General features: G+C 37.9%; 1 protein-coding gene across 1 annotated transcript in view; it reads right to left on the reverse strand.

Moving 5' to 3' along the window:
* LOC114467378 (acid-sensing ion channel 1A-like) overlaps window positions 1–21,101 on the reverse strand; it is a 96,473-nt gene that overhangs the window by 66,199 nt on the left and 9,173 nt on the right. Inside the window, exon 2 of the mRNA XM_028453611.1 lies at window positions 17,911–18,106. Within this exon, the coding sequence (XP_028309412.1) occupies window positions 17,911–18,106 (196 nt within the window). The remainder of the gene's footprint in view (window positions 1–17,910; window positions 18,107–21,101) is intronic.

Here is a 21,101-nt window from a genome sequence, read left to right on the forward strand (position 1 = left end):
AACTAAGCAGGTACAAAGAAGTGAGCGTGCGTTGTAGCCGTTCCCACTCAATTTTCTTGAAGCCAAAATACAGCACTTAGGGGTGGTTCCATCTTGCAAATTTGACGTCATTTGGAGCCAGAGTCTGCGCAGTAGGGACCGGCGCGAGGAGTCCTGGTAACACGCCCCGCCCATTTAGCGTACAATGCAATCATCATCGTCATATATGATGTAAAATCCCGTTTTTCAACCTCAAGTAACTTATTTAAAACAAACTTCACAGAAAAATAAGCACTTGAACACAATATAGGGTGATAGTAACTAATGATCACAGCAGAGTTTAGGTTTGAAAAAAAACAAGTGACGAGTATTTTAACTTTACAGTTTGACCCACATCCCATCTGTTATCATTGAGGAGGCGGGGTTTATGACCTATACTGCAGCCAGTCAGCAGGGGGAGCTCTAAAAATAAAAGCTTCACTCCAGCGGGGAGCTTGTCGCGTCCATTCTTTTTACAGTCTATGGTATAAAGTAATGCAAACTTTTTGGGTTTTTGGAGGTTAAATACTCTAATTACATGATCCATCTGTTTTTCTCTACATTTGATATTTCATTCTTTTAATCCTTCTGATGTCTTAGCATATACTCCCCACTGTCTGTAGGGTAAATAATTACCTGTCTCTACTAAACCCCTGGAGTTTTAAATCCCAAATTTATTTTGCATGATGAAACCTATTTTTCATCAATTTTACTCATTTCAATTCAATTTTATTTGAACAGCATCACTCACAGCATGAGTCACCTCAGTGCACCAACGGCATCATAAAGCAAACACAGCTGTCCTAATTCTATTGTTTAATCAAGTAGAGGTTAATTAGTACTATTGCTAAATGTACTGCAGGTGAAAGGTGCAGAAATTCGTTTTCAATTAATTTTATTGAACGGAAACAGTCAGTCTTGAATTTTCTGAACCATTCCCCTAGTAAGGTGTCCAAACAATAACAATAAATAAGAATAAAGTTAGATGAAGTTAGAAAAACATCATTTCAGGGTTTTTCTCTGCTGTTAAACATGGTGGCAAGTCTTTTTTTTTACCCTTAGAGCAACACAACAGGAGGGTTAAAAAGAAACCAACCCGTCATTTTAGTTAAGTATGGAAATCTGTATCTGATCTGTATTTTCATCACAAATTGCTTAAAAGTTTTCCTTCTCAATGGCATTTATTCTTTGTTTGATCTTTCTCACAAAGAGCAGTCAGATGGGATTCTCGCTCCTTATTCATCAAGCACTTTACAATGAAACAATATAATGATTAACAATGCAACGCATCAAAGACAGTCTTCAAAGGGAGTGCCTTTTCCACTTTTCAAGAGCAAGCCTCTGAAGTTGATAACAAAAAAAGTGGAGAGGACTGAACCTCTCTCTCTCTCTCTCTTTCTGCTGCCACTGTGCTCTGACCAGCTCGTGCTCGACTCTTTAAAGGCTGAAAAAAAAATCTCCATCATAGCAGGGGGGAAGGGGGGGGTGTCATGCTTAAGAGGGAATTCAAGTTTTGTCTATCGATGAACACAGGCTCACAGGGTAATACCAAATTCACAATATTTATGAATATGAGTCCACCAGGAGACATGAAAAGACAGCAGACATAGGCAACTGGCGGCCCGGGGGCCACGCGCAGCCTTCATTCTAATTTTGTGCGGCCACACAAGTAAACGCACAAAAGGACTTGAAATACACACAAAATGACTGAAAAATGGACAAAATCTTGGCCAAAAACTTAATAGAAGACTATAAAAAATATGACTGCGTACTGAAGTACGCAGTCATATTTTTATTTTTTATATATTTGTTCCCTGTGCTCCAGCAGCAAGTGAGGAATGAGTAAAATCAGTGAATGTGAACGTGAACAACATAACGCAACACCACGCCGTCAATATCCTGTACCACTACTAGCAGAAATCACTTTAGAAATGATACCACAACAATTAAGAAGTGTTTTTGTGTTTATTAAAAAATAATATTAATGTAATAGAGATTTAAAAAAAAAAGTTAAAAATGAAGCCCGAGGACGGCCCGGCCCGACAGCTGAGCGGGACAATGAGGCCCAAAAATCTAAACTCTATTCTAGGACTATAGCCTTCACTGTGTGAACTCTAAGTGGCTGTGAATGGAGGATTAGCACCTAGCATGCAGCACTGTTCCCATTGGTGTGAGAGTGAATGTGGCTGATAATGTAAAGTGCTTCAGAACAACTCAAGTGATAATAAAAGCACTAAATACGTCAAGTCTATTTACCATTTAGGTTCAAGCCTGCCGTCTCTTTGCGTGTTCGTGCATGCGTGACATTGCCAACTCTATCGCCTACAGTCTGTCTGTGCACGTGCTTGTACTGACATCGTAAGGTAATAAATATCTACTGTCGTGACCTAAATTTGAAAACGAACATTGTTTCGTCAATCGGAGTCAACATCGGGGTCAAAAATTGTTATAATCCTATCTCACGGTTAGTTAAGTTTTGCTGGAAATGAATGTAATCTTCTCAGAATGTGATGCTAAAAAAAGACTTGTGTGTTTTATACTCAAGCTCTGATATTAATTATTAAAACAGAGCTAATCAAATATTTGAGAGCATAACGGCTGCCGGGCTGTCTCCGATCCCATCAAGGAAACGTCATGATGCAACATTTGGGTTAAAGAGGGCCAAGCTCTCTGCTGCAAAACAACTGCTGCATCATTAAAGTGCCACAAAAACAACCTCCAAGTTCCCAGAACTGTTTGTTTGCTCAATAAGATCTTTCAGTTCACACCGTCGGATACGATCATCGTAAAGCTGATTTCACCAAGTAATAGTTGACACGACGGAATAGAAATTCTGCTCCAAAAATAACCCAATGTGAAATGCTCAGGTGGGTTAACGTTGGTGATGGTTTCCTTTTTTTAACCCAAGTGTCCCAAATAGTCACGACAGCATGACAACAAGCTAGCCGCACACTGAAAAACGGTAATCCAGCCATCATTAATGCTATTATTTACACCAATGCTTTCAACACGGGAACCCATCACAACATCTGCCGTAAAAAAGTCAAATCAAAACCTTTAAAGAACTATCTTTTATTTTGTCATTTATTTACTGAGTAATAATTAATTTCAGACCTAAGTTTTTCATTGCTAATCCGAGGTACACAAGTTAAGATAATCAAACTGTTTTTGTCCAGATTGTCACCTTTCGCATCCAAGAATGAAGAAAGCCAAATTATTATTATTATTCAGAGGCTCATTCGAAAAACAATAGATTACTTTTTGCTTCATGTTTTATACCCTTTCCTAATTTGATGGGTTCAATTGATTAAGCATTAATTTATCAAGATATTTTTTTCATTGTGCTGAACATATACTGTACACATTGGTGTTTCTCTGGGGTCAATTTGACCCCAAGCTGTTTTAGCTGTCTAAAACTTGTCTGTCTGTGTGCGTGTCCCATGCATGCATCACCACAACCAATAGAGTTTATTCTGTCTTTAATGTTGTCAGTATATCAGAGAAGATTTCAATGAAAACTATTCAAGATAAATTAATTCTAATGTAAAAGTTTGACCTGATGGTGGCGCTAGAGAATGGGTCAAGATTTAATTATCAAGGGGTTATTTATGTATTCAACAAATAAACAAAGTGCCTGACACAAAAACTTGGTCAACAATTTCCTGAAAATAATTTTCTGGAGGCAAATATCCCTGGGGTCAGATTGACCCCAAGGGTTAAAATGTATTTGAGGATAATAGGAGGGTTAAACTTGTTCAAAATTCCCGACCAAAATTCTTCGTGTGTGTGAGGAAAGCCGACGACTCAACTTATGACCATGTGATCTGTGGCCGAGAAGCGAGCTTGACTCCCATCACAACTTTCAACTTGAATTTCCGGGTTGAAAATTCAAATTTTCGAGTTCAACCGCAGCAAGTCGAAATATCTCAAACATGGCTAACCACTACAGGGTTCTCGCTAACGCTTTTGATCCCCCTACAGTGTGAGGTCGCCCCGTACGGTGTGTTTTGACCAGCGTAGGGGGCTTTTCTTTTGTTTTTGTTAATTTTTTAATCAGAACTTTAGCTTTACATCACAAAATTTGGCTGTCAGATGGTATTAAATTTTAAAATTTTCTGGGGAAGGATGCGCACAGACCCCCTACAATACTCGTACCAGCGGCACAATACGATACGCATCACAATATGATATTATCACGATATATATATATTGATATTGCGATATTCTATTCAGTTAATATCAAAATTAAACGTAGAGATGAAAAATCAAGTTGCTGAAAATGTCCATCAGAAGATATTGATTATTTAGAGGACAAATTAAGACAAAACTATTTGCTTCAAAACATCCTATTTATTATTATTATTATTATTATATCTACGGTGCCATCTACTGGAGTGGAGGTGCGGAAGTGGCATAATTTTCAAGGTTTTTATGTTGGAACAGAAGCTGGTCAACGTACTCAAGTGACAATGTCTCCAGCAGTAGAAAACACATATCCACAAAAATGCGAAAAAAACATTGATTAAATATCAAGAAAAAAAAAAAGAAAATTGATTTTTTTTATTTTAAAAGTCGATTTAAAATCAGCACCCAAAAAAATTGCGTTATCGTGAAATCGATATTTTTTTCCTCACACCCCTACCCTACACTGAAAAATTCCTGACGAGAACCATGCACTATATTCGATTTTTGTTCCCCTGTCTTTAGCGAGAAAATCTAGAGTTTCGACTTGGTTGGAACGCAGCATTAGAGCACGTCGTTAAATCTAGTTTGATTAAGCAAGATTTCTGGCTTGAAGGAAAATCGGTGGTGGGACAGAATAGTTGTGTGTATGATGTGTTGTGTTAAGATCATCGGAGCAAACACACAGTACGATCAAAACTATTCTGTGTCTGATTTTTTATTTGCATGTGTGGGGTCTGTAACAAATAGAATAAAAAAATCCTGTTGTGTGTACCCCGCTTAAGCCAAACCTCACTTACAGTCAGAACAGTCTTTATCTAACTGGGGACAGGGAAACTCTAAAAAAACAATTATCAAGAAGTGCAGCAGTATAATAAATATTCAGAAGCCAAAACTGCTACATGCACTGGCTTTTAATAAATAATAGTCATCATCATCCTTTTTAATCATTGTCAAAAGTGTTAATACTCATTTCCCTGAAAGAGAATAAAGTTGCTATTTTGCACATAATACATAGAATCAATTCTCAACTTTAACGGTGTAATATAAAATATTGATAAACCCATTCAGGGCCACTTTGGGAAACGTTGCAGACATGAATACTGATCTGACAGGGCATCCTTTTCCACAACAAAGAGCTGTTTATTCTGAGTGAACAAAGAAAATAAACCTGAATATTAACTTTGGGGGACAATGTATAGCTGATTACAAGAATACTCAGTTTGTGTGAAAGGATATTTTTTCTTAAAAAGGAGAAGTCAGATCAGAGCAGCTGTGTGGCTGATAAATGACTCTAATTTTTACTGTTCAAGCTGCAGACTGAGACATATACAAGACTCCCTGCTATGCTTTCACTGCCTTTCTTTGGGGAAAACAGCTAAAGTGCCATTGAGCAGAATTATCACTTCAAACATACTTCAGTGCAGCTGCCACAGTACATGAGAGAACGTAGAGCTCATCTTTGGCGTCACTGTGTATAAATGTCAGCCATTATCGTTTTTCCTGGTTATATTTGTCCTCAGTGGACTCCCGTGGTCAGATTGAGGTAAGGATGTTGTGATACTTTACTTTTTTTGCAGTTCTTTCACATAATAGCGATAGACCGATATTATCGGCCGATTTTTGCGTTTTTTACGTGTATTGGCATCGACTGATGCGGGCTGCTGCGTTCGCCGATCCGCATTATTTACAGACAGCAGGTATATTTTTTACTTGTTCTACATCACCTGTTTTTAATATTTGTTAAATATGTTTTACTTGTCGTTCTACCTCACCTTTGTTCATTTCAATACATGTTCTTTTTTTTTCAAATTGAGATTCGTACCATTTGTTATCATTGTGTAATTTTGACAATGTATTTTGAGGGAACAAAAGTAGTATCGGCTCCAAATATCGGCAGTCCAGATCGGTCGTCGGCTAAGGCTAATGGGAAAATAATAATCGGTATCTGCATCGACCCTAAAAAAAAATCCATATTGGTCGATCCCTAATTAATAACTTTCAAACCGATTCATTTTGGGAACCAACTGCAAATTTGTTAAATATTTAACTTTATCCATACAAAATAAATATGGTGCAATGTGCCAAAATAAAAGCTTTGAATTATTTCCTAAATGCTAAATCGAATTTACCCTGAAATTATTAATTAAAGCCGCCTTCTAGTTTTATTATACTGTAAGTTACAAGAAAACATGCAGGGATAGCTAAACAACACAAAATATTGAATTTAATTGTAATAACAGAGACCATTTTTTATATTCAATTTAGCTATAAAACTATAAAACTTTTCATTAAAAAGCTAGTCGGGAGAAACGGTACATAATAAGAGCAGCATAATAAAGCCACACCAACATCCAAACAGTTTTTTGAGTGATTAATTGATCAGTAATGTATAATATTTTAAAACATTTAATTCCTTTGAAAACAACAAACTGTTGCCTCTTGAATAAATAAGCATGAATCTGTTACAAAAACAAATAATAATAATAATAATAATAATAATAATAAATAAAAAGTCCAAAATAAGATGTTTCCGTGGTAACATTAGCAGAGCTGTATCAGAGCAGCTCGACATCTGTGCTGCAGGGAAAACTTACTTCTGCATCATTCAGCTGCACATAAGGTTTATAATGTCAGCACACTGCTTAAGCTCCTTTCTTTCACCATCTCCACAACATCACTCCACATCCTTTCTCACAATCAAAGGATGTCACAGACACTCTGCTGCCGGCTTTTCTTGATTTAAAGCTAAATATTGACCAAAATTCAAATCAGCACAGCAATGAGTCAGGTGATGAAGTGAACCACGTGTCAAACTCAAGGCCCTGGGGGCCAAATCTGGCCCTTTAGACCATCCAATTCGCAGGAGAAAGTAAAAGAAGACAGAAAAACATGAATTATTGCGTAAATCAGTGGTTCCAAATCTTTTTTGTCCCATGTACCCCCTTCGCATTTTTTGTACACACCCACTCTTCACATAAGTACCCTCTCCACAATTTCATTTTTTTTTTTTCATTTGTGGAACAGCGGACTCTCCTAAACCCCTAAATGCGTCTCAAACATTGGTTCCCATAGGATTAAATCTTCAAATTCAAAACAAAGAGTGGAATTTAAAGTGGAATTTAGTTAAACTACAACTTTTAGGTGATTACGGTCTAATTTGTAAAATATCCTTTTGGCAGAAGTGTGACAAAATGGCCTCTATAGCATAAAACAATCTTGTTTCAATAAATTACAAGAAAATATACTATTTTATTTAGCAATTTGACCAAAAAAATAGTCTAAAAAGGAACAAGGAGCATTTCCCCATTATTTTAAAACATAACCCTGTTTGGGAACCACAGGTGTAAATTACCAAATAATCCAGTTGTAGATATGTCAGCCCTTTATTTAGCTTTAAATCAAAGTTAAAGGCACTTTTTTTCTCTACTGCATATGATTGAGAGAGAGATTTTTTGTCATGTTGTTGATGTAATGATGATTTTACTGATGATTTTAATTGATTTTACTGATGATTTTAATTGTTCTTATTGATTTAAATGTTCTTATTGATTTTAAACAATTGAATGTTTTATCATGTAAAGCACATTGAGTTGCTTTGAGTATGAAATGCGCTATATAAATAAATTTGCCTTGCCTTGCCTTGCCTTGCCCTTCTAAAGATACATATTTAATGAAATTCCAAAATGTTCCCATGCTTTTATCACACGACTACAGTCATTTTAAATCTGAAATTGTTCAAAGGACTCAATTTCCCTGAAAATTACTTCTCATAATTTTACTGAAATTGAATAAAAATTAGTCACAAAATCAATTAAATTTAAAAGAGAAAATCCTACAGGAGAACAACACTCACTGACACGGAGACACGGTTAGCTTAGCATGTTGGCAGTTCGGCAGTAATACACAAAAAAGAGAGCATAGGATCGCAATTTGTAATTCCTATAACGCAGAAATAAGTCCTGGTGGAGCTGCAAACAAAACTCTACCTTATTCGCCATAAGAAACCACCACACCACTGAGTATGCAGCATTTAAAGCTAATGCTAAAGCTAAGCTAGCGTGGCAAAGAGCCATTGGGCTGCTGTTGCACACATGTATTACTATTAGTGTGGAATTATTCTACGTTATTCATCATGACAGTAAAATAGACCATCCTAAGTCAATCTACTGCAGTAATTCCTCTCTCAACCAGTAGAAAATGCTGTGAAAACCTGATTATGCATGAAAAAGCGAATACCGTCATATACCGTGAAACCGTTTTACAATTTTGAAAAATACTGTGATATACATTTTAATGAGTGCCATTGTCATTATTTTGTCCTTATTTAAACCTGTGTGTCTGTGTGCAGTGGGGGTGTATTTTGAAAATAATGTAAAAGCACCCTGAGTTTACACTGTGTTGTATGAAAAGCGCTTTTTTTTATGAATAAAATTTGATTTGATTGATTGATAAAGTGGTCGTCACAGGGGAACATTAAGCCGAGTCATTCACGGAGCTTTAAGCATGAATACGTGCTACTAATGCGTGAAGAATCCATCTTCTCACCCATGCAGGGAGGTTAACTGAGACAGAACTTTACCAGAGAGGGTCAAAAAATCCACTAGAAAAGAAGGTCAACGTGTGTCTCAGGTCAGAAAACCACATGCACTCTCTTTCAGTTTTTCTCAAACAGGACTCCACCATGTTTAAACGGCTTTGTTATGAGTGTGTAATCACTGACATCACAGTGTCTAAAGTGTCAGTGTGCTATTTTCAAACCAAAGGTATTATCTTGATCAGTATATTCTAGTTTTACCATAAAATGTCAAGATTTCCTTTAATGGTCTGGATTACACTCATAGCATCACTGCTTGGTTTTGATCAGTGCTATTTCTGTTGTGTTGCCCTTCAGGCATTTTATGTATGATCACACAATGAATATTTGATTTAAAATAAGAGGGTGAATTGTTTTCTTTTTCTAGTTCATGTTCAGTACCTGATAGACCTACTGGTCATTTATTTAGAAAATTCATAGGGCCTCCCGGAAAACTGACGGAAATCAAGGAATTCTCTCCCTGAAACAAAAATGGCAATCAAGGTTTTTTTTCTCAAATATCATTATTAATCTTTATTATTCTTTAAACAATATCAAGCAGAAATTGCAATATGACGCCAAATATACGCAGCCACATGAATGTCTTAAGACAATATCATGAATTTCCATGCAATTTTTCAAAGTCAACGGGTGGGTAAAGACAGAAATTTCCAATTTCCTACAAAATGTCATGTAATCTGACGTTATGACAGACAGACCTCTTTAAGTGTAAATAACTTAATCACACACACTAAACCATCACCTACATAATTTTATCACATTTTTCTCAGTAAATCAATTGGCCTAATGATAGATAGAATCCTTTTACTGTCATCCCACGAGAAAAATGAAATTGCACATGCCCTCCCAAAAACATTCAACTACACTCACAAAGATTCAAGCCAAACAGACACAATCATCATTAAAACAACATAAGGTATGGTCTGTCAGAATAAAAAGTGCATGGGTATAAAATATAAAAAATACATTCTTTAATCAAGTGCTGAGACCCACTTGAATTGACAAATGTTAATGTCTCCTTTATTTTAGTCACACAAAAAAATCCTGCCTGAAAATCTTTTATTCCTCACAATATATCTCTCGGGAGGACCTTTACCGTAACTGAAAGTACCATTTTCTTTACATGCATAACCATAGTTTTTTTGAACAACTTGATTCCTTCCCCCGATCGTACCACGACCCTTCTCCCATGACCCCACTAATTTTAAAAAAATGCCCCCCGAAAAAAAACCTCTCTTTACCCCCCCATGCCCATCCCAATACCTCCATCCCTCCAGTATGTTACAGGATCATGCCTTGATTTCCCCTCCATGCCTAACCCTAAAACTCCCCCCAAAAAAGTTTTTGGAACAATACATTACCTCCCCTTTGCCTAACCCTAAAACCTGCCCACACCCATATCCTTCCCCTCCATACCTAACCCTTAAAACTCCCCACATACAGTATACTTTTGGAGAATCATCTTCCCTCCTCACCCCCCAAAAAATTTCCCGCAATATTACATTATCCCCCTCATGCCTAACCCTAAAAACTCTCCCCTCCCCTATCTTACCCCTCCATGCCTACCCCTAACCCCCCCCCCAGTCTATTTTGGAGTAATATCTTCCCTCCCTCATGCCTAACCCTAAAGTTCATCCTGAAAAACCTTTCTTTTAATTTTATTCCCTCTATATCCAAACCCACTTCTTCCGTTAGATTCCCTTTATCGAACCCCACCAAAAAAATCACGCTACGACTGAGATTTTCAGAAATAAAGATGTTTATTTTGAACATCCCTTGTTTTAACACACATGTACTATCCTTTTTTTCTTTTTTAGCTCCTTCAGATCTCCACCCATCTCCGTGCCACCCTTTTTCTTTCTTCCGCCGTCCATCCACACAGACTCTCCACCACCAAGGCTCTCAAAGCATTCACCACATGTCCCTGGAAGTGTTTCACCAATGGTGTGTTCTTCTTCCCCCTGGTGATTTCCCAGCGATAGGCTTCCACCCGGGTGTTCATTGACCCCTCTGTTTCCCCCACGTACTTCTTTCTGCACTTCTTGCACTCTAACACATATATACAATTCGTTGTAAACCTCGTGAACCCCTTTGGGATTTTGAATGCCGTCTTGTTGTTTCCATTCCGTATCACCGGTGTCCTGGGCACAGTTCCGGTGTTGGTTCCCATTCGGGGAAGCCTCACTCTCACAAGCAGGGAGCCCAGAGTAGGATTCTTCCTGAATACTGATACTACATTGACCCTTTTACCCAGGGCAGTGCCCCTCCAGACCGAGGAAAAATAATTTTTTATCCTAGCGTGTAACCTCTGATTCCATGTGGAGTATACCGTGATAAGTGTTACTCTCATTTTCTCCGGTCTCATTACCTCCTCCTCGCTTCTTTCTCTATTTATTTTCTCGTGAAAATGTTCCAGTTCCTGCCGAAGATATCTTCTCATGTATCCCCGTGCCTTTAGCGCTTGGAATAAAATATCCCTAGCCACCTTAAAATCTGATTCTTCTGAACAGATCCGTCTGTATCTAAGTAGTTGTGAGTGTATGATACCCCTAAAAGTTTCTCATTACTTAATTGTCTCTCCGCTTCCCAAAAATAGTCCTCCCTGTCCATGATTGCGATCATTGCCCCTTTGTCTGCCGGCTTCACGACTATTTGTTTATTCTCTATCAACTCCTTCAGTGCTTCTTTCTCTTCTGTTGTGAGATTAAGCGTCTCGGGCAAGGTTTTGATCCCCATTCCTTCCACTCGCTCTTCCTCCATTAATTCTAATAACTTCGCTGGTAGTTTAGTAGGGTCTGGTTCCCATCTCGACCGACTCCGAAACAGAGTCAAGCATCTAGCTCCCCCACCAAAATAAGAAGCTAATTTTAGTCTTTGATGATATTCTGCCACATCACCTTTTCCCATTTTTCTTGAGTCTGGCTCCCGCCTGGACGTTGGCGCGAAGGAAAGACCTTTCTGGAGTAAGTCGACATGAGCCTCCTTGATTTTGCGCTGACCTGCTCAAATTGAATACTCCCCCTATGGCCCCCGATTTAGCGCCCAGGCCCTCTCTCGACCCTATTTTTGATCTCCAGTATTTCAGCAGGTTTCTTGCCGTGTCTGGCCGCCAATGAATCTTGTCCTGTTTGGTGTCAAACCCCTCCCCTGGCAAGCAAGGAATGCAGGAGTCCTTGTTTCTGTAACTCCCTTTTAACTATCACAAGTTGTTCCTCCACATTGTTTCCTCCCCCTCAAAAGAACTCCTCAACCTCCCCCCACTCCTTCTCCCTTTCCCCCTGGGGAAAGGTTCTAATCAACTGGATCAATCCATTCTTCTTCTTCCTATAGTGCATCATCAACCATCTTCGGGCTTCCTTATTTTCATCCGCCTGTGGACCTTTGTTATAATGTCACCAAATCTCTGTCCAATTTTCGCACGTTCCCTTCAGCCACTGCTTCATTGTGATTCTCAACCTATCAGTGGTACCCTGTCAAACGTATTCTCCCAATTGATCCAACCTCTGTTGAGTCCGGACCAGTCGGTGAATGGGTTCCCATGGCCCCTTCCCCGGACCCGGTTGTCCCCCGGCGTACCCCATGGGCATCATACTTCCTGGAACCATTTCAACACTACCGATTATTATCCCCTCTTACTTCTAACTTATTTTAAAAAAACTAGGTGTTAATGTTTGGGTTAAGGTAAACCTAGGAATTAGTATTAAGGTTTGAGTTAGGATAGAAATTACTTCGAGTTAATCCAGCAATTACCGTTGGGGTTAAGCCTAAGGTTTAGGGTCAAAGTTAGGGTTAGGGTTAAAAATTACTATTAGGGTTAGGCCTAAAGTATAGGGTTAGGGTTAGAATTAGGGTTAGGGTTAAGGTTAGGGTTAGGGCTAGGGTTTTAGGGTTGGGCTAGACCTTACTGTTAAGGTTAGGCCTTTTCTTCCCACTGTCGCTAAATGCTTGTTCATGTGGATCTTGTTGGGTTCTTTCTTTCTTACTATGGACTATATTTTGTTAAGTGCTTTGAGATGACTTTGTTGTAATTTGCGTTGAATTGAATTTAATTAATGTAAGCTACGATTAGCAATGCGAGCCCTGGTATAAGTCACGCACCGCGCTCGTGCACACACTCTCTCACACATGTTTAATAGGCGTTCCCTCTTTGGAGCAGGTTTTTTTTTCAAAATTGTGGTGTGTTTATTTTCTAAACTTTGGGAAAATCCTCCTCTTTACCTTTAACGAAATTAACTGTATTAAGCATGTTTGGCATGATTTTGGGAAGTTTATATTCCAGTAATAATGTAACTCAAAAACAAGACCTCGTGGCTGAGAACAGAATCTAGTGAACAAGTCAAGCGCATACATGCAAGGTATGTCAACAGCCCAGAGCGAGCTACACAAAGCATGAGAGATTACGTAAGAATTATGCTGCACATGAAGTCATTGAGACGTCACTGTTCACAGTAGGTGATTGGATAACTTTCTCATAGTGTCAGCAAATGACTACTTGCCGTTCTTCCGTAATCAGCAGTTAAATCGAGGCAAGGTTCACACAAATCGCCAGTTTGTGACAAAAAGCTGAGAAAAACGGCTTTTTCTGAAAAAACATATTGGTGACTTTGAAACAATTTTTTTTTTGCTTTAGGGACACCTCAACATTGGTTTCCTTCTATAAAACTACAAAAACAACACAGACTGGGCTTTTGATGGCAAAATTATAATTATTTTGCTATCTAGGTCAGAGTTGAATGGTTTGCTTACTGTATTTTGGCCGTCCTCCAACTCTCTACCCCCGTCATTCTCCCCACCGCAACTTCCTCCTCTTTCCGGACATGCCGAGTGTCACCGCTTCACCCGTTTTTTGATTGTTTTCTCTCACCATCGCGACACTTTCAATAGTCCACTTAGTTCCACACATGGTCGAGTGTGGGCTGCTGTGAGCTTCAGCATCAACTCTCGTAGCGCCATTTTCTGTCTTGTAAACTCCTTTCCTCTCCCTCTGAGCTCTGACCATCACGGGTGATCTCTCATCCAAAGGTGCGCTGCTGCCACCTACATGTAACAAGTTGGTCACTACATCATGGAACAAGTTAGATATTCACGGGAGACCTTCGTCACACTGTCCCCTAGCAACCCCAGCCAAAAAACACAATTGACGTCTTTAGACGTCTTTGGCAGTCAACGTTACTAAACCAAAAGACGTCTTTAGATGTCTTTGGCAGTCAATGAGTTAAGGAACAGAAAAGACTAAATGCAGACAAATCCCTGTCAATGAACCCCACAACATAGAAGGAGTATGCTAAGGTCATGTGCACAAATCAACAGTCAGCTTCTTAAGAATGGTGCACAGTGTAGATTTTTCTGAACATACAAATGTATTATTTATAAAATCAACGCAACTAAATGTATGGACCTGGTCGATCAAAACAACTGCAATAATTATGTTCAAAACTAGAAATAACATACTTCCCTCCAACTTACAAAAGATGAGGGGGCGTTATCCCCTCAGAGTTGATCTAAACTGGAAACAGCCCATCCACAACACAACCATGAAAAGTACATGTACAGTATAGCTGTCTGTGGGGTGAAGCTATAAAATGTGTTACCAAATTAATTGAAATATAGTAGGAATGCGTTAATATATATTTTTTTTTCTTTTTAAGTACAAAGATATTATGATGGAAAAGTAGATAGGTGATTCTGGACTACAGAAAAGTGTATGCAAGGGAGCAGTAAAGTGTATTTTCTCTGAAACCTTATTCTGTATGTCAGTATCAATAATATGTATAAATGTATGTATGTATGTATGAATGTATATTATTTTGCTTTGATTATTAATTAATATTGTAATTTCCCTTGGTCTTTTTTTTTTTTTTTTTTTTTTTTTTTTTTTTTTTTTTTTTTTTTTTTTTTTTTTTTTTTTTATTTTATTATTGCAATTAAATAAATTTATTTATTTCATTGCATAATTGTGACCGTCACCAGCCCTCCCTAGGGAAGGGTAAGAAATACTTTATTAAAGGGAGGATGTAAAAAAGAGAGGGCAGTGTTACACCAAGGTGAGGGGTTGGAGGGGGGTGGGGAAGTTAACAGGGAAGAGGGATACAAGATAGGATATGGAATGGGTGAGGAATAGTTTTAAGTGATGCGATGTGAAATTGTGGTTGTGTATATTGTGTTTATTGTTGTGTTGTCAAGCCAGTTTGGTGACCAGTGTGTGGTTTAGGAATAATGGTGGTGGCTGTGAACAGAGGAAGAGGTGAGTGGAAATTCCATAAAACAGGTATTTGGGAACAACGTGTCTAAGGTTGAGCCCAGTATGAGTGTTATCCCACAGCCCAAGGCCAGTGCATCCATGACAAATGTATTTCCAAGTACCGCCACTGCAAAACCCAAGAGCCGCCCCCGGGCCCGAAGAAGCAGTCAGGCCAGCAGCAAGAGCAGGCAGCCTAAGGGCCCCCGGCGACCACCCCACGGCCAAGCAGTCCCCCGAACGCCCCCAAGATCCCAAGCCGAGAGGCAGCCATCGCCCCCCCATACACACCCGAGAAAGCCCCAAGGAGCCAAGGACCCAGCGCACCACGCCACCGATCCCACCCCCAACCCCCAGACCCCCCACCCCATCAACCCCCCCACCCCCCACCCCACCCCCGCGCCCAACCCCCCGAGGGGAGGGCCCAGAGAACTCCCTGCCCGAGGCCCCAGCGGAGGAGCCGAAGCCCACACCCAGCAGACGACCAGAACCGCGCCGAACAGGCAGCCAGTGGGCACCCGCCGGCGAGCCCAGAGCCAGCAGGGGCCCGACCCCAGGCCAGAAGGACCCGGAACGGATGCAGCACCAGGAGCAGCCCGCCCAGGGAGGACGACCACACCCCAAGCCGCATAAGGCACCAGGGGGCCGCTGGGAGTCTCCCCGCCGGCCCCCAGGCACCCCAACCTAGCCCCCCACGGCGCCCCAGATCACCCTTCACTGATGCCGCCCGCGCCACGAGCTTCAGTTCTTTTTTTTTTTTTTTTTTTTTTTTTTTTTTTTTTTTTTTTTTTTTTTTTTTTTTTTTTTTTTTTTTAATTTCCCTTGGTCTGACCTGAGTGTAGACTGTTTATGCTCCGACTCCAATAAATCAATCCAAAAAATAATAACCAACAGGCCCATCAAATAACAAACCTTTGATAAACTGTGTTCCATTAAACCGATTATAACAACACACCACAAATAATTCATAGTAGAACATTAGCAGCAGAGTCAATTAAGTGCACATGTTCCATGTTACAACTGACTGCTATTCTGTAAGGTTCTTGTGTGGGTTTTTTGTATACGACAGCATCTTGATGACAAGCACACACTAAATTGCCTTCAGTGAATGTGTGTGACGGACGGTGTTTCTCTGTCTGAAAGCACTGCGATAAGAATGCTATCCCAGAATGCTATTTAACTTGTTTCCTGTGTTGCCTGGGTTACGCTTTCAAAGCCAAAGACCAGCAGTGTGTTTGAAGACTGCTTCCCCTTTTGTTTGTAAATACATCATCAAATCATAACCTGCTTTTTTTTCATAACTTCCTTATTGTATTGGTTTTTACTATTTGTTTTCTTTGTACTGTACGGTGTCTTTGAGTGACAAAAAGGCACCTATAAATATAAATGATTATGATTATGATTAATATTGGAGACTGACACTAGGGAATTGATGGATAAATATGGGGCAGTTAATGGTTAATGAAGTGAGCTTCTAACTAAAGGGTCGCTAATTCAAATCCTTTTTCTTATCACAACCCCATTTTTACAGTATATCACATTTCTGAAGACCCCACAAATTTATCTGAATTTAGTGTTTTGTTATACGATTTTACAAATACAAAAATAAGGTATATGCCAGCTCAGATATTTATATACTGATTTTTATTAGAACTAGATTTATATGTGAGAAAGTGGAAGTATAGAATACTGTCGTTAGTGAATGTACAGTATGTGGCATTTTATTTATGAAAAACTATTATTATTATTTAAGCTCTTTGAGCTTTCTGCCCCTTCCTGCACTGTATATTTATTTCTGTGGTATTATTGTCACTATTATTATTTATTTAACATGGTATATTTGTATTATTATGTATATATTTGATTGAAGTTACTGGTGTTTTTCTGTTTTTTTTTTTATTTATTCATTTTTATGCTATTATTCTATTACTCTATCTATTCTTTAAGGGCTTAATGAAAACTTGGGGGTGTTATTTTGTTTTTATGTTTTATGTTTTTATTAACTGTGCAAAATTATTTAATAAATCAATGAATATTTTTTTTTAAATTATATAAAAAAATATTTTAATCAGTAATGTTTTATATTTTATTATTACTAGACATTTCAGGTGACCCCAAGGTTGAAAAACACTGTCCTAGCTGCTTCCAGGAGTCTATTTAAAAATAGATTCTTAATCTCAATGAGAATTCCCTGGTTATGTAAAGAGGGAAATATTTAAATGTCTATACAGCAGAAAGTTACTGTAGTAAAGATCAGCTGCTGTGTTTTATATATTGGATATTTTACATGAAAAAAGATATAATCCTATCCAAGGAATAAAAATGTATAATTTTCCTTAAAGATTGTGTTAATCTAAGATGAGAAAAAAAAAAAAATAACCCCACCCAGAAGCTCTTACCATTCCAATCACGTGTCCTACAAAAAGGAAATGCGACGCCTCATTTGGTGAGTGTGGAATGATTTAACACAGGCTGAGTGTGCAGGGCTGGTGATGCCTCAGTATGGCAGAACAACACCTGGGTCAGCAGATGTGCACGGAGCCGCAAAACCTCATTTCGCAAAAGCAAACAGTTTGAATGCTCTCAAAGTCATCAAAGTGCGTTTAATATCTCTAAGTGATGCTTTTCTGCAGATTGAGGAGCTAAAAGTTTTTTCTTGTACATTTAAACACATTTTTTCATCCAATTCAATATTTAATAGCTCTCGGCTCCAAATGATAAATGGGGTAATGGTTGGGAGTCTTTCTCTGAGGAGGAGCGCCTTCTGTGCATTTTCAAAGGTTTTCTTTAGGTACTTCTAGAAAATAGTTAATAACCTCGACTGTAGCGTTAGCTGCGTTTACAGACACCATTTAAAGGTTAAAAGTGGACTCACCACTGAGAAATCCTCTGGCCTGCACTCAGTGCCGTGGAAGTGGCAGGACAGCAGCATATCGTTGATGTCGTGGCCCGTACGGTCGTAAAATTCCCGCATGTTGAACGGCCTCGGCTTGAAATTGTGGAAGTCGGCTTTGACCTTCAGGCTCTCCAGGACACTTTCCTCCACCATGTGTATGTCCCTGATCTCATACCTGGGAAAACAGAAATCAAGAAGATTGGGGTCAATTACATTTTTCAGTTACAATTACAATTCAATTACGATTACAGTGACCAGCATTTTTTCCAATTACAATTAAATTATAATTATTCTTTATCCTCAGAAAGTCAATTAAAATTACGTTCTCAATTGCTAAAGTGTAATCACAATGAATTACTATAACTGAGCCTGAATAAAACTCCACCTTCCTCTTGCGTTAGCTTTCTGTTAGCATCTCTTATGATAAATCCAAAATACCCTAGAAACAAATACAGTATCTATCATCTCATTTATTTCCTACTGTATCTATTGGTTTCCTAATCAATGAAAATATAGGTTTGAATATTTTTGGTGTGGGCATCTGAGTCTTTCTTGTGTCAGTGTAACTAGGGCTGCACAATTATTTATTTTTTTATCAATATTGCAATCACGATTATAATCACAATTATTTTACATATTAGGAAAAAATCTGTTGTTTTTAATGCACTACTTTTAAACAAACACTAGGTGTACAGTTTACAGTGCAAAATTAAGCTTTAAAAAGGAATTATAATTAAAAAAAAATTCTTAACCCAAGAATTAAAAATGTACCGAAGTCTAACTGTGTAAATACACTATTACAGTGCAGAGCCCGTATTTGAAATCTAAATATTGCAGATAATCAGGTTAATTTAATCGTGGCAACCAAAATCATGACCACGATTACAATTTGATTAATTTTGCAGCCGTAAGTATAACCCATGATTTATAATTTTTTAAATGGTCAAATGTGGGAAAGCTTGATATGAAACATATTTTAATAATTGTTAACGACATATGTGTAGAACTGTACATAGAACTATGATGTGGTTCTCCAGTTTTGCGTTAAATCAGAATTGAATTTTCTTGTCAATTACAAAGTCAATTATCTAAACTCAATTGACATTTAATTAAGATTACAACAGCAATATTTTTTAAATTACAATTATAATTATGCCATAATTGCAATTAATTATCAACTGACAACAACCCAGCCCAAAATATAACAGGTTAATATAAAATTAAAATACATATTTTTGGATGATTTATTCTGTATGAAAACTTTGTATAAAGTTTTTAATTAAACTATATTGATCTAAAAACTATTTACTCGTCGACTTTTTGACTTTCAGGCAAAAGGACAAAAAAATAAAATAAAAAAACTGCAAAAAGGAAGGAATGAAAAAAGGTGAAAGAGCACAAAATGGATTTTCCGAAGCATTTAATGGCTTTCTAAATGAAAAAGTATAAAGTGTAAACCTTTATGCGTGTGTACATGTGAAATTTATGACTTGAGCAGCACCAGGTCCATAAACTCAGATGATAATTCACTGTGTGCTGCACCTGCTGGCTATAACACCTTGACACATCTTGAGAAAAAAATAAAACATGTTTGTGTCTACTGGGTTGTTGTGGCTGCAGTGGAAGGTTTGGATAAACTTTCAAGTAGATGTTTGAACTGATCGACTTTCAAAAAATAGATTTTCAGCTGCAGTGAAACTGTTTGTTGGTGAAATTGTCCCGAAGTGGGTTTGCGATGCAGACGTCTAGAGGGAGGTTTGGTCCTCAGTCGTCCAGATTCCTCCTGCACTAACCTGGAATACATTTGAGGTTCCTGCAACTGCAGCCATGATAAATAGGTATAAAAAATGGATGAATCCATCACTAACATTCTGGCAGATCTCCAAAACATTATCAAAATGACTATAAACACAACTACAATTACTAACATGAAAACTCTCTTCGGGGTTTCTTATTTTTATTCCATGTTGCCCATCGCTCCATCATTATGACAGAGGTTGACTTTTTGTTCTTCTGTAAAAATCCCCAAGGCTTCAATCCTGCGTTCACTGACATTTAATAGCAAAAACAAAAAACAAAAAGTGAAAAAACACACACTGTGCTTTGCATTGATTGGTAATTTACAGTGTATAAAGCTTACAGGGGAAGTGAATTACATTAAATACATTTTTATTGGTATATTTAAGGAACAAAGTGAAGATTGGAGATAGATAAATGGATAATTTGAGGTTGTTTCACAAATTAATCATTAAAAGGAAATTTAGTACTGGTAGATAGGGGGAGTCCCTATCCTACCTTTTCATTTTCAAAATAAAACAGATTGCAGCCTCGAGTATTGGCTGACGCTAATATTGATACGATACAATATTAGCATGAATGATACATACTTTACTTATATTACTTACTAGGGATGTAACGATTAATCGTAAGGCAGTTAAAAATCGATTCATAGGTATCACGATTGACATCGATACTTTGAAAATTGAATCGCAGAACTTTTTTTAAACAGCAGAGGGCGCTATATATTTATCCCTTCTCTTGTCCAGCAGTGTACCGGCGGGCGGAATCTGCTACTATTTTCTCTCTGGCCGCCTTCTACTCTTACATGTTAATGTTACATGTTAATAAATGATTCTTTACCCCTTTAGCGCCGAAAGAATATTTGTAATATTACGTGAATATCTGTAAAAGTCACGTTTTTCTATTAACTCTGTCTGCTAGCATAGCATCTCTTCTTCACTGCTAGATTAGCTGCATGCCAACCGACCACTGGGTTACCAGCGCCATCTGCTGGTACAAACAAATATCTGACGTAAATCAGTGCAATGGCGGTTTTTTTTTTTTTTTTAAAGTCCAGTTGTTAAGGCACAAAATACATTTTCAGTTGCACTTTTAAAAAGAAAAAGAACTATTATGCAGTTTTGCATTGTTTATTATAGAACCAGAATTTAAATTAATAAGCTTTTCTTCATTTGTATTATTCCTTTATTTATATCATTCAAGATTTATTTTTAGTTAAATTGCATTGTTTTGAATAGTTTATCAAGAGATTCTTTTGACAATTAAAAATAAAAGGAAAATAATACAGTATATTTTCCCCAAAAAAACATAAAGGAATATTTTTCAGTCATCATTTGACTACAGTCCCATTTTGTAAAATAAATCGTGAG

This window comes from Gouania willdenowi, chromosome 7, assembly GCF_900634775.1.
Source record: "Gouania willdenowi chromosome 7, fGouWil2.1, whole genome shotgun sequence".
NCBI classification, from domain to species: Eukaryota; Metazoa; Chordata; class Actinopteri; order Blenniiformes; family Gobiesocidae; genus Gouania; species Gouania willdenowi.